The sequence below is a fragment of the Manis javanica genome, chromosome 5 (assembly GCF_040802235.1).
Source record: "Manis javanica isolate MJ-LG chromosome 5, MJ_LKY, whole genome shotgun sequence".
Classification (NCBI taxonomy): domain Eukaryota; kingdom Metazoa; phylum Chordata; class Mammalia; order Pholidota; family Manidae; genus Manis; species Manis javanica.
The window spans coordinates 71391329-71407065 of record NC_133160.1 but is presented as its reverse complement, the minus strand read 5'-3'; the positions used below and the strand labels follow the sequence as shown (position 1 = coordinate 71407065).

At 37.5% G+C, this 15737-nt stretch overlaps 1 protein-coding gene across 3 annotated transcripts in view; it reads right to left on the bottom strand.

The window, feature by feature from the left end:
• Positions 1-15737, bottom strand: part of SMIM43 (small integral membrane protein 43) — a 51555-nt gene that overhangs the window by 34935 nt on the left and 883 nt on the right. For all 3 annotated transcript variants that reach the window (XR_012131599.1, XR_005056681.2, XM_073237097.1), the window contains exon 2: positions 14503-14571. Coding sequence is in view for 1 of the 3 variants with exons in the window: in XM_073237097.1 (XP_073093198.1) it covers positions 14503-14571 (69 nt within the window). In the remaining 2 variants the exon portion in view is untranslated. The remainder of the gene's footprint in view (positions 1-14502; positions 14572-15737) is intronic.

Genomic DNA, 15737 nt, shown 5'->3' with positions numbered 1-15737 from the left:
CCATCCCCTCAATGTTAAGGTATTATATTCTTAGAGGCGAGTCAATCAAAGGGAGAGGATTATAAAGGCCCTGAATACTAGGAGGTTGGGATCACTTGGGGTCATCCTAGAGACTGTCTACCACCAAAGCATTACCTCAGAATAATACTATATTGCTTGTTAAAGAGACATGCTCACATGAACACCTTCTGATCTTGGCTGTCCACTGTTACTTCACTGGAGTCAGCACCATCTGGTATTCTCCCACTTCTGCTGAAGTTGCTACTAAACAACCTAAGCCTTCTTTCCTAACAACTTTAGGAAGAGGAAAACAAGAAGTAAAGTAGAAACATTTCCTCTTAAATCATTAATTTGAATAAAGACTTGATCAATGATATAGATGCAGCATCCCTGGGCTTTAGAGCTAAGGGAGAAGGCTAAGGGTGTACATATGATATATTCTTTAAGAGTCTTTCAACTAAGAATCAACACAGCTTTTGCATGTACAGCTTCTCCTGTTGCTTGCTAATAAAAGCTCAATTCCAATCTCATTCTTGCCTGTATTCAAGCTTTGGGAGTGCAGTTAGATCTAGTAATGTCTCTTTGCATTAATGAGCCTTACTTCATAGTTATACTTCAAATGTGTGTCCAGTCTAAGCAAAAGAAATTGAGCTTGGATATTCTAATACTAGCAGCTTTTTTCTCTACAAAGATGTCAATGGCAAAGTAATCAAGCTAGAAAAGTTAAAATATTCATGAGAAAGGAAATAAACTGGTTTAGTGTTAAAATGAAGGACATAAAGCTGGCGTAGAAATGGGTTTCCAATTACAAGAAGCAGTACTGTGTAGTGGTTATGAATAGTCTCTTGAGACAGACTGCCTGGGTATGAATCCTGATTCTACAGTTTACTAGTTGTGTGATCCTGGGCAAACTGCTCAACCTCTCTGTGCCTTGGGTTTCCCCAACTGTAAGACAGAGTAAATAATTTTACCTACCTCACTAATTATTAGGATTAATATTTATAAGGGCTTAATCAGGACCTAGCATGCATCTAAGTGTTATATGCATGTTTATTAGGTAACAAAATCTGTTTTAAGCTTTTACTTCATGAGACTTCCGGTTTCTGGCCCCAGCACACAGGCAGTGTGGAAATGGTCATTCCTGTCCATACAAAGAGAAGAAAGCTGAACAGACTAAAACCAAAGACTCTTCTTAGATTCATCACAGAAGTGAGGTCACAGGAACTCTGCCACAGAATTTGGAGAGGCAGACAGGCAGATAAGAGAACTACAACTTATCAGAGTGAAGCTCACATACAGAAACCTCTGCAGGAAGCAGTCAGTGGTAGGAAACTTAAGCTGTATGGATTAAATGCTGGAGGCTCAGTGTAGACTAGTTAGAGTTAAAAATGCCAGCTGTGGGGGTGTGGGCAGGCAGGGCCACAACACTCTGTCCTTCTTAACAAGACATGTCCTCAAGAGAAACTATTTCACCAGAACCAAAAAGATTAGGGTTTTACCAGAGCCTAAGTGACCTAGGGAAGAGAAAGACTCAACTCCATCTCCCCTTAGCCTCCTAGTTTCACTTAAGGAGGGTGGGATTGGAGACTGAGAGCCACTGTAAAGGTCATAGCTTAGGGGCCCAGGCACACTAAAAGACTGAAACCAATCATAGGACTATAGAATGCTTCTCCTCTCCCCTACACCTAATCAGCACATCACTGAGGGCCAGCGTACCCCAGTTCCTTTTATCCTGTACATGATGTCTGGTTTTCAACAAAAAAAATTACAAGGCATACTACAAGACAAAAAATATAGTTTGAAGAGACAGAGCAAACATCAGAACTAGTCTCAGTTATAGCAAGGCTGTTGGAATTATCAGACCAGGAATTTAAAATAACTTTAATTATACTAAGGGCTCTAATGGAAAAAGTAGACAACATGCAAGTAAACAGGAGACAATCTAGGTGACCTTGGATTTGGAGATGACTTTTTAGATGAAATACCTAGAACACAATCCACGAAAGAAAAAATCAGTAAGTTGCATTTCATTAGAATTAAAAACTTCTGCTCTGTGAAAGACACCGTCAACATAATGAGAAGACAAGCAACAGACTGGGGGAAAATATTGCAAAGGACGTATCTATTATCCAAAATATATAAATAACTCTTAAAATTTAACATTAAGAAAATGTAATTCAATTTAAAAAATGTTAGAAGATCTGAACAGACATCCCACCAAAGATTTACAGATGGCAAATAAGCATATGTATTTATTCAACATGTTGAAATGTATTTATTCAACACAAGGAATTGCATTTATTCGACATCATGTCATTAAAAAATTGCAAATTCAAATAACAATGATACCACTATACACCTATTAGAATGGTCAAAATCCAAAATACAGACAACAAATGGTGGTATAGATGTGCAGCAACAAGAACTCTCATTCATTGTTGGTGAGAATGCAAAATGGTACAGCCACTTTGGAAGACAGCCTGGCAGGTTTCTTACAAAACTGAACATACTGTTACCATATGATCAGCAATTGTGCTCCTTGGTACACACCCAAATGAATTGAAAACTGATGTTCACACAAAAACCTGCATATAAATGTTCATAGCCGCTTTATTCATAACTGCCAAAACTCAGAAGAAACCACAGATATCCTTCAGTAGGTGAATGCATAGACAAATTGTGGTACATCCATACAATGGATTATTCAGTAATTAAAAGGAATGAGCTATCAAGCCACAAAAACATATGGAAGTATGGAAGAAACTTCAATGCATACTGCCAAGTCAAAGAAGCCAATCTGAAAAGGCTACATATTCCAACTATTTGACACTCTGGAATTCCAACTATATGACACTCTGGAAGAGGCAAACCTGTAGAGGCAGTAAAAACATTAGTGGTTACCAGGGGTTAGGGAAGAGGGAGAGATGAATAGGTGGAGAGCAGGTGATTTTTAAGGCAGTGGAACTCTTTTCTATAACATAGTAACACTGGATATATGTCCTCATGTTTGTCCAAACTTACAGAATGTACACCCAGAGTGAATCCTAATATAAACAGTAGACACTGGTTAATACTGATGTATCAATATTGTTTCATCAACTGTAACAAATGTAGCACACTGATGGGGAAATGTTGATGGTGGGGGAAGCTGTGTGTTGTGGTGGTGGGGTGGGGCAGTGTATGGGAACTACATTTCCCCTCACTCTTGCTGTGCTCTTAAAAATGTCCATGAAGTTTTAAAAATCCATGCTGTTAAAATATAGCTCAGGTTTAGATCTCCTATAAGTGAGGAGCAAGCTGGAAATTATTACATGGAAGCACAACTTTGCTGAGACCAGCTGCATTGCCTAGAACATAGCAGGAACTCCGTAATTCCCTTAAGGCCTCCACATCACTCTGGGAATCTGTAAGCCCTCAGCAGTGGCCCCTGGGGAAGGGGACTGGATGACACCTGCAAGCACATTTTGCAGAAAACAGACCGGGAAACCCAGAGCTATGGATAAGACCAGGTTTCTCTCTTTCTTCAAGGTATTTAGATTAGGGCTTCTCTAACTTTAGTGTGTATAAGAATCCATGTTCAGGGGTTGTTAAAACACAGCAGAGCCCCTTCTGCAGAATTTCTGACTCTGTACGTCAGGGACCCAAGAATTTGCATTTTCAGCTGGCACGCTAGTTGATACTGCCACTGCTGGTCAGTGAATCACATTTAAAAATTGCAAGCATTTCCATGATTTCTGAAGTTGAAGTCTGCTCAGTAGACATTCTGAAATTTATAAAGGAGAAATTTGAGACCAGCAATCTGGCTGAAAGGAAATAAGGAACTTCTCAGAAGGCTGTATTTGTTGGCAAGCACACTGTTTACTTAGGATGAAAGTTTATTTGGATAAATTGGAGTGATGGGGACTATGAAAGGGGGCCTAAGCAAACTAGTAGGCTATGTTTTGTTTTGTTCTCAGAGGGTTTTAACAATGTTGGGACCCATTTAGAGAGGGGATGTGCTGTGTGGGTCACTTCGTATTGTCCTACAACTGACAAGCTTCATTCATTTATAGTCTGTCTGGACTCTGAACTCATCTGACTTTGCAAATCCTGAACCAGATGATCTTTCACCCCATATAGCTTTACAATTATGAGATCCCTTTTTGTGCCAGAGAAAGTTCTACCAACACAGAAGAGAGCCATTGCCACCCAGTATTTTCAACTACATATCCTCAAATTGCAATGAGGAATTTTCAGGTAAAAATAGCTTTGTAAATATTATAACTCTCCATAACAATATAATTTATGATGAACACAGGCATCTTTAGGAAAATTTGATATATAAAGCTAAACTAGATAGAAATTAATACATAAGTGAATAAATAATGCACATTATAATAGTTTAGGGTTTCCAGATTCAGTAAAAAAAAAAAGCAGGGTGCCCAGTTAGAATTTATATAGAATTTCATATAAATAAGTAATGTTTTAGTATAAGTATGTCCCATGCAGTATTTGTGCCAACTTGGACATACTTTTACTAAAAGATTGTTTATCTGAAATTCAGTTGTAAACTCAGCATCTGTATTTTATCTGGCAATCTATATTGGTTTCCTATTGCTGTTGTAACAAATTACGATGAAGTTAATAGCTCAAAGCACCATAAATTTATTATTTTACAGTTCTAGGAGTCAGAAGTATAAAATGTGTTCACAATGCTACATTCATTTTGGACGCTCTGGGGGAGATTTCTTTGCCTTTTGCAGCTTCTAGGCGCTGCCTACACTCCTGGCTTGTTTCATGGCTCCTCCCTCTGCAGAACCAAGAGTATGAGTGTCTTCTCTCTTCCCTGAACTCTGCTGCTGTTATCACATTCTCTTGCTCTCATATTCTCTCTGACTAACTCTACTGCCCCCGCTTATAAACACCCTTGTGATTATACTGGGTCCACACGGATGCTCTTCCCATGTCAAAATCCTCAATTTAACCACATCTGCAAAATAATTTTTGCCATGCAAGGTAACACATTTACAGGTTCCTGAGATTAGAATGAAGACATCCTGGGGGGGAAGGGAGCATTATTTTGCCTACAACACATCCCATAATAGTTATTTGAGTTACAAAAAGTTAAACCCATAATAACAATTCTATTATTTTACTTTATTGTTTCTAATTCTATTTACGATATGATTTTATTTGTAAAATTTAATTGGCACTGAACTTTTCTGGAACATATTTATTGCTTAGACATTAAGTCATATGATTTCCTACAGATTTTTATCAAAAAGCATGACTCTTCTTTTCACAGATGAGAATAGATCAAAGGAGTTTAGTCTTGTGCTTGAGAGCCATATACCTTGTTTTCTTTGGGTCCAGGTTTATGCACTTAACAACAGTCCTGATGCAGTGAAAATCAAAACAACCTCTGTTTCTCCTCCTCCCTCATATTGCTGTATTTATGGAAAGCTGAAGACTGACAATTTTTTATTCCTCTAAACATATAGGAAAAGCTCAATAATAATGAGGAATTCACTTATTTGTGGAATCTTAAAAAAAAACACAAATGAACAAACAAAACAGAAATAGACTTACAGTCACAGAGAACAGACTCGTGGTTGCCATAGAGGAGAGATAGGGGAAATGGGTGAAATAAGTGAAGGGAAAATAAAAATAGTAAGAATGTTTGATATCTTGATCTATATGATGGTTACATTAGTGTACATACATGTGAAAATTCATCAAGCTCTATACTAAGATTTATGCATTTTAGTGTATGTATCTCAATAAAAAATATTTTTTAAAGAAAAATTTGAATAAATATAGGGACATTTCTAAGGAATGGAGATTTACTTTGGAATGAATGGAAAGAAATAAAAACAAATTTAAAAAAAAGAGATGAGAATTATATATAGATTCCTGAGCACAGCAAATAAGAATGAGAAGGGAAGTTCTTTTTTAACTAACTATTCAGTAGAAACTGGAGAGGAACTTGATAATCTAGGGTTTATTATTTATAAAATGAATAAAAAAATGGAAGTGAAGTACATAGTACACTTGATTTATCAGTGTTCAACTGCTGTCTTAGTTGTTCATGCTGCTAACCAAAATACCACAGACCAGGCAGCTTATAAACAATAGAAATACTTTTCTCATGGTTCTATTAGCTGGAAGTCTGAGATCAAGGTGACAGCATGGTCAAGTGAGGGCTCTCTTCTGGGTTGCAGACCTCACTGTATCCTCACTTGGCAGAAAGGGGTAGGGAGCTCTGTAGGTCTCTTTAATAAGAACCCTAATCTCATTCATGAGGGCTCCACTCTCACCTCCTAAAGTCCCCACCTTCTAACACCACCACATTTGGGGGTTAGGATTTTAACATATGAATTTGGTGGGGTTGAACACAGCATTCAGACCATAGCAATTGCCAAGGCAAAAAATCTTTTCACATATAACTATGTGGTTTCCAGATTAAGTCTTGAAAAACAACAACAAAACAAATGTCTTTGTTAAAATGTAGTTGAAAGCCAAAATTCCTTTACATGTGTCAGAACAATAAATGGAAAACAAAACTTTTATTTTATTTACTTTACTTTTTCTGATGTTAAAAGCTATTCATATGTTTTATGGTAGACTTTAGAAATTCATAAATAAAAAAATTCAAGAAGAAGAGAATTTTCCCAGAATCCCACTACTCAGAGATAACCATCTTAACAACATTTTACATTTCTTTCCAGGATAATTTCTGGAAAACTAATTTCTATATAGACAATTATACAGCAGATATATTAATGGTACATAAAATGAAAACTTCAATTTATTTATTCATCCACCCATTAATTTTATTCACCATTTGTGCTATAATAAGCCACTCATCCATTTGTTCACAAGGTTCACTACCAGTCTTAGTGGGTGTTAATAAGACATGGTCATTATACTTTAATAGCAGTATATTTAGTCAGGATTCTTTCAGACACACCTAACAAAAGACCAGATCAAATGTGTTGGCTCACCAACTGAGAAGTCCAAGAGCTGGTGCAAACTATTTTTACATAAGGGCTCCTCTTCTTTCCCTTATTTGTCAGATCTTCAGGACTTTGGCTTCATCTTCAAATAGATTCTCTCTATGTGATGACAAGATGGCCCTGATAATTCCAGACCTGCATGGTGCTTAGAGTTGGTAACTTGCATGGTGCTTTAAGAGAAGGAAAGACCTACTCTCTCCCAGAGGTCACATGTCAAGACTGATGGAGGAACTCTGGTTGTGTCTGGGTGACTAGTCAATGAGGATAGAGGGATGGGGTCCCATGATTAGTGGGACCTGGTCACATCCATACCTGATTTTAACATTAATAGCAGAATTTGGAGGGGGGAAAAAGATGGCAGGGTGAAAAGTGAGGCAGAAACCTCCTCACAAAATCACATATAACAGAAAAATACAGCAAATACAACTAAACCTGAAAGAGCAGCTCAAAGACTGAAGAACAGACTGCTTACATCTGGGGAAAAGAAAAGATCTCAAAGAAGAGGATAAAGTAGCAAAGCCGCAATCCAGCAGGACCCAAGCCTTTTCCTGACCCCAGCTTACAGGAGGAAGGAAGAGAAATGGAGCGGGGAGGGAGTGGAAGCCCAGGACTGCTGAACACCTAGCCCTGGAGAACTGCTTTGGGTGCATGAACCCACATTACATGATGCTCTGAAGATCAGAGGGGTTGGAAAGCAAAGACAGGCAGAATACTCGTAGAGACTGAGATTTCAGCCATGTGTGGAGAAAAGGTATGCACAACTGGTTGCTCTGGGACAAAAGAAAGGCAGGCACTTTCAAAGACTTCCCAAAACAAAGAGGAGTGGTAAAAGGGCAAAGATTACACAGAACTTGCTTCTCAGGAGAAAGGGTAGGTGGACAAAAATCACCTCAGCACACTCAGCCCAGCAGGTTGGGAACTTTCAGAAGCTTCAGATGCTCCATCCCCCTGGCTGGCAATGCAGCCTTGAGGCCCAGCACTGCAATACACAGCCTGCCACTCTTTCCTCCCAGCAGGCATCGGTCTGCACACCTGCTGCCCCCGTTATTGTGTCAAGCCAGCTGGCATGCAGCCTCGCATATGAAAGGTACAGGGCCATAATGCAGAAACTCCTCCCTATGTACTCGGCCCACTGGATCTGGCAGTGGAGGCAGGCACTGCAGCCAGGAAGCACGCAACAGCTTTTTTTCCCAGGCAGGCACCAGTGCCACTTGCCTGCAACCTCCACTATCCTACAGTTGTTGGGCAGCTCAAGAGAGTAGAGCCTCTTGCACTAGAGGGTGCTGCCTACACAAAGTTATTATTCCATAGGAATCACTAGAAAATAAAACAGCAAAAAAATTTTGTACAAACAAAAATTCAGACGCCAGAAAAAGGGCTAAGTGAAACTGAAATCACCAATGTTCCTGATAAAGATTTCAAAATAAAAATCACAAACATGCTCATGGAGCTACAGAAAAATATTCAAGATCTCAGGGAGGACTTCAGGAAAGAGAAACTTTGAAAAATATAGTATCGGAAATGAAACATACAATGGAGTGATTTAAAAGTAGATTAGATGAGGTAGAGGAGATGGTAAATGACATAAAAATTAGAGAACAGGAAAACAGAGGGTGAGGCACAGAAGAAAAAAGGATCTCTAGGAATGAAAGAATAATAAGAGAACTGTGTAACCAATCCAAACAGAACAATATTTGCATTAAAGGAGTATCAGAAGAAGAAGGGAGAGAAAATGGGATAGGAAGTCTCTTTGGGGAAATAATTGCTGAAAACTTCCCCAATTTGGGGAAGGAAATAATCTCTCATCATAGAAATGCGCAGATCCCCCAATACAAGGAACCCTAGGAAGACAACACCAAGACATATAATAATTAAAATGGCAAGAATCAAGGACAAAGAGAGAGTACTAAAAGCAGTCTGAGAGAGAAAAAAGATCATGTATAAAGGAAAACTCATCAGGCTATTATCAGACTTCTCAGCAGAAACCTTAGAGGCCAGAAGGGACTAGCATGATATATCTAATGGAATGAAACAGAAGGGCCTTAAACTGAGAATACTCTATCCAACAAGATTATCATTTAAATTTGATGCAGGGATCACACAATTTCCAAATAAGCAAAAGTTGAAGGAATTTACCTCCCACAAACCATCTCTACAGTGTATTTAAAGGGACTGCTCTCGATGGAAGTGCTCCTAAGGTTAAATAGCTGTCACCAGAGAAAATAAAACCACAGTAAAGGAAGTAGACCAATTAATTACTAACCAAATGCAAAATTAAGTCAGCTACCCACAGTCAGTCAAGGGATACACAAAGAGTACAGAATATGACACCTGATATACAAAGAGTGGGGGAGGAAGAAGAAGAAAGGAGAAAAAAAACCCTTTTGATTGTGTTTGAAATAGCATAATAAGCAAGTTAAGTTAGACTGTTAGATAGTAAGGAAGCTGCCCTTGAACCTTTGGTAACCACAAATCTAAAGCCTGCAATGGCAATAAGTTCATATCTATCATTAATCACCCTGAATGTAAAAGGACTGAATGTACCAATCAAAAGACATAAGAGTTATAGAATGGATAAAGAAACAAGACCTATCTATATGCTGCCTTCAAGAGACTCACTTCAAACCCAAAGGCATACACAGGCTAAAAGTGAAGGATGGAAAAAGATATTTCATGCACATAATAGGGAGAAAAAAGCAGGAGAAGCAGTACTTATATCAAAACAGATTTCAAAACAAAGAAAGTAACAAGAGACAAAAAAGCACATTACATAATAATAAAGGGGGTCACTCCAAAAAGAGGATAGAACCATTATAAATACCTATGCATCCACTACAGGAACATCTAAATATGTGAAACAAATACTAACAGAATTAAAAGGGGAAATATAATGCAATGCATTCATTCTACGAGCCTTCAATACACCACTCACTTGAAAGGACAGATCAACCAGACAGAAAATAAGTAAGGACACAGAAGGACTGAATGATGCATGAGAACAGATGGACCTAACAGACATCTACAGAACACTCCACCCAAAAGCAGTGGGACACACATTCTTCTCATGAGTACATAGAATATTTTCCACAATAGATCATATACTAGGCCATAAAAGAGCCTCAGTAAATTAAAAAATATCAAAATTGTGCCATCCAGCTTCTCAGACCACAAAGGTATGAAACTAGAAATAAATTATGCAATGAAAAAAAAGCTCATAAGCACATGGAAGCTTAACAACATGCTCCTAAATAATCAATGGACCAATGACCAAATAAAAACACAGATCAAGCAATACATGGAGAGAAATGAAAGAACTCCACACCCCAAAACCTGTGGGATGTAGTGAAGGCAGTTCTAAGAGGAAAGTATATTGCAGTACAGGTCTACCACAAGAAAAAAGAACAATCCCAAATGAACAGTCTAAACTCACAATTAATGAAACTAAAAAACAAAGAACAAATGAGGCTCAAAATCAGTAGAAGGTGGGACATGACAAAGATCAGAGCAAAACTAAATAAAATCGAGAAGAATAAAACAATAGAAAGAATCAATGAAAGCAGGGGCTGGTTCTTTGAGAAAATAAGCAAAACAGATAAACCCCTAGCCAGACTTACCAAGAAAAAAAGAGAGTCTACACACATAAACAGAATCAGAAATGAGAAAGGAAAAATAACTATGAACACCCAGGAAATACAAAAAATTATTAGACAATACTATGAAAAATTATATGCTAGCAAATTGGACAATGTAGAAGAAATGGACAACTTTCTAGAAAGATACAACCTTCCAGGACTGACCCAAGAAGAAACAGAAAATCTGAGCAGACCAATTACCAGCAATGAAACTGAAATGGTAACCAAAAAACTAATTAAAGAAAACTCAGATAAGACAGCTTCACTGCTGAATTTTTTCAGAGATTTGGAGAAGACCTAATATCCATCCTCCTTAAAGTTTTCCAAAAAATAGAAGAAGAGGGAATACTTCCAAACTCATTCTATGAGGCTAGCATCACTCTAATACCAAAACCAGGCAAAGACACTACAAAAAAGAAAATTATAGACCAATATCCTTAATGAATATAGATGCGAAAACACTCAGCAAAATATTAGAAAACTAAATTCAAAAATACATCAAAAAGATCATCCATCGTGATCCAGTGGAATTCATTCCAGGGATGTAAGGATGGTACAATATTCAAAAATCCATCAACATCATACACCACGGCAACAAAAAGAAGTACAAAAATCACAAGATCATCTCCAAGGATGCTGAAAAAGCATTTGACAAAATTCAACATTCATTCATGATAAAACTCCCAACAAAATGGGAATAGAGGGCAACTACTTCAACATAATAAAGGCTATGTATGACAAACCCATAGCCAACATTGTACTTAACAGCAAAAGCTGAGAGCTTTTCCTTAAGATCAGGAACAAGACAAGGATGCCCACTCTCCCCACTTTTATTCAACATATGTACTGGATGTCCTAGCCATGGCAATCAAACAACACAAAGAAATAAAAGACATCCAGATTGGCAAGGAAGAAGTTAAACTGTCATTGTTTTCAGATTACATGATATTGTACATAAAAAACCCTAAAGAATCCACTCCCAAACTACTAGAATTAATTACTGAATTCAGCAAGATTTCAGGATACAAAATTAATACACAGAAATCTGTGGCATTCCTATATACTAATGATGAACTAGCAGAAAGAGAAATCAGGAAAACAATTCCATTCACAATTACATCAAAAAGAATAAAATATCTAGGAATAAACTTAACCAAGGAGGTGAAAGACCTATACTCTGAAAAATACAAGACACTCATGAGAGAAATTAAAGAAGAAACCACTAAATGGAAATACATCCTGTGCTCATGGATAGGAAGAATTAATATTGTCAAAATGGCCATCCTGCCTGAAGCAATCTACAGATTCAATGCAATGCTTTTCAAAATACCACTGGTATTCTTCAATGAACTAAAACAAATAGTTCTATAATTCACATGGAACCACAAAAGACCCCAAATAGCCAAAACAATCCTGAGAGGGAAGAATAAAGCAGGGGGGATTACTCTCCAACTTCAAGCTCTACTACAAAGCCACAGTAATCAAGACAGTTTGATACTGGCACAGGAACAGACCCACAGATGAATGGAACAGACTAGAGACTCCTGATGTAAACTCAAGCATATATGGATGACCAAGTAATATGTGATAAAGGAGTCATGGATACACAATGGGGAAATGAAGCCTCTTCAACAACTAGTATTGGCAAAACTGGACAGCTATATGTAAGAGAATGAAACTAGATTATTGTCTAACCCCATACAGAAAAGTAAATTTAAATGTATCAAAGACCTGAATATAAGTCATGAAACCATAAAACTCTTAGAAGAAAAAATAGGCAAAAATCTCCTGAATATAAACATGAGCAACTTTTTCCTGAACATATCTCCTTGGGCAAGGGAAACAAAAGCAAAAATGAGCAAATGGGACTACATCGAACTAAGAAGTTTCTATAGAGCAAAGGACACCATCAGCAGTACAAAGAGGCATCCTACAGTATGGGAGAATATACTGGTAAATGACTTATCCGATAAGGGGTTAACATCCAAAATATATAAAGAACTCACATTCCTCAACATCCAGAAAGGAAATAATCTGATTAAAAAATAGTCTGAGGATCTGAACAGACACTTCTCCAAAGAAGAAATTCAGATGGCCAACAGGCACTGTTGCTCCATATAGCTAATCATCAGGGAAATATGTACTGGATGTCCTAGCCATGGCAATCAAACAACACAAAGAAATAAAAGACATCCAGATTGGCAAGGAAGATATACAGAAAAGATGCTCCACATAGCTAATCATCAGGGAAATGCAAAGTAAAACCACAATGAGATCTTACCTCGCACCAGTTAGGATGGTCAGCATCAAAAAGACTAGGAACAACAAATGCTGGTGAGGATGTGGAGAAAGGGGAACATTCCTACACTGCTGGTGGGAATGTAAATTAGTTCAACCATTGTGGAAAGCAATATGGAGGTTCCTCAAAAACTAAAAATAGAAATACCATTTGATCCAGGAAATCCACTCCTAGGAATTTACCTGAAGAAAACAAGATCCCTGATTCAAAAGGACATATGCCCTCCTATGTTTACTGCTGCACTATTTACTACTTAGCCAAGATATGGAAGCAACCTAAGTGTCCATCAGTAGATGAATGGATAAAGAAGATGTGGTACATATACACAATGCAATATTATTCAGCCATAAATGAATACAAATCCTAGCATTTGCAACAACATGGATGGAGCTGGAGGGAATTATGCTCAATGAAATAAGCCAGGCATAGAAGGAGAAGTATCAAATGATTTCACTCATTTGTGGAGTATAACAACAAAGCAAAACTGAAGGAACAAAACAGCAGCAGACTCACAGACTCCAAGAAGGGACTAGTGGTTACCAAAGGGGAGGGGTGGAGTAGGGTGAGTGGGGAGGGAGGGAGAAGGGAATTAAGAGGCATTATAATTAGCACACACAATATAGGTAGGTCACAGGGAAGGCAGTATAACATGGAGAAGGCAAGTAATGACTCTGTAGCATCTTACTTAGCTGGTGGACAGTGATTGCAAATGGGTTGGGGGAGATTGATAATATGGGTGAATGCTGAAACCACAATGTTGCTCAGTGAAACCTTCATAAGACTGTATATCAGTGATACCTTAATTAAAGAAAATGAGGTCTAAGATAATAAATAAATAAATAAACAAACTAACAAAACCATACCAGAATCATGTGGGGTCAGGAAAAGGCAGTTCTCTAAAAAATAAAAGTGTACAGATATGCAATTAAGAAAGGAGATGCATGCTTAAATATTTTGTTGAAAACCAGGTTATATTTAGACAGACCACCCAGGTTGATATGCTTGCTCAAAATGATTCTTTTTAAAGAGCAGAGTGTACATTATGTCAACCTCTTCTCAAACATCACAAACTTTTCTTCTCCTGAACACATGAAACAAAGGTCCCTTGCATGTTTCAAAAGTTTCTAACTGAAAACAAGGTTGTGAAGTAAATACATTTTATGATGTTATATAGATGTGAGTGGAGATAGATGGGTTGTACACTTTGGATTAACTCCAATAAAAGGCAAATGCTGCAGTGTTAACATTACAATTATATAATAGTGAAAGCAGGAAAAAAGAGTGGAAATTCTGTAAAAGTGGAAGGAAAACAAAGGCAAGGTAACCAAATGGCCATCTCAGAACAGCAACCTGCCATCTGAATTTGGGCAGTTTCATGGTAAGCCTTCGTCAGGCCAAAAAAGGAAGAAAGCTAATGTTTCAATAGCTATTATGTCCAACATATTGTGTTAGATGCTTCCACTCAGGCTACTTAACACAGAGAAATTATTATTTCTCTATTATTATTAAATTATTATTTTCTACTATTATTTCCAACCTAAAGATAGAAGCCAAAACTCAGGATTATTTAACTCACCCCAAATCCATTTGAACCGAAGTTTATCTGAAGCCAAAGTCCATTCTTTTTCCACTACCAAGCTTCCTTCTAGGAAAGGATAGACTAATTCAATAAAGGCCTGTTTCATTTCCGAAGGGAAAGAAAAATTACTACGTACCAATAAAAGAACCCAAGGATTTATTAAATGATGAAGTTAGTCAGGAGTTCTGTCGTGAAGCTGTACTATACACATGGACTTTTGTTGTTACAGAATTTAGATGGCTTGTACCCTGTAACCATCCCCTTGCCAATTTTGAAAAACAATTAACTCTGAGCACGAGGACCTAACAATTCCAGGCTCCAGATTACATTGAGCTCATCCTATTTACGTTTTGGCTCATGTTGCTCCTTCTGCTTGACACACCTTTCCTTTTCCCCAACTCTGTGGCTGCTCCTTCTCATCGCTAAGGATTTCCTTAACTGAAATGCTCCCTCTATAAAGTGACCTCTTCCTGCAACTACTATTAAATCAGCATCCCCATTCTCAGTACTTAATATGAAACTGTTTTATTTATTTAGCTTTTCATTATTTGTATCCCCAACAGAGAATGCAAATTCTCTGAGGGACAGGATCTTGTCTTACTTGAATTATTCTTGGTACGTAGGAGGTCTTAATAAATAATGTAAGTAATTTACTGAGTACGTGGATTGCAAGTGGTACAAACTGAGAGTACAGACGGGGTGGTAAGGGGCACCAACTACCTCCACCCCGCAGCAGAAAATGTGCATATAACCTTTATCTCTCCCCAAATTTAACCTACAATAGCCTACTATTGACTGGAAGCTTTACTGATAACATAAACAGTTCATTAACACATATTTTGTTATCGGTATTATATACCATATTCTTACAATGAAATAAGCTATAGAAATGAGAATGTTTTTCAAATTGTAGCAAATCTCCAAAAAGTTTTCCAAATTTCCAATCTAGTTATTGAAAAATATTCACGAATATGTGGCCCTCTACAGTTCAAAATGTTGTTCAAGGGTCAACTGTACAATGTATCACTGGTAGAAAAAACGTGTGAGAAGAGACAAAAGATGTAAAATGGAACCTGTGTAGGAGAGGCCTATCAGTGGTGACAGTGCCTATCACCTCTAAAGCAAATGGAAACAAAATAATAAGATGTAAACTCTTGACTAGTGCTTACTCCATGTCAGGCCCTGTTTTAAGCATTTTGCATGTATTAATTGGTTTTTATCCCTCATAATAA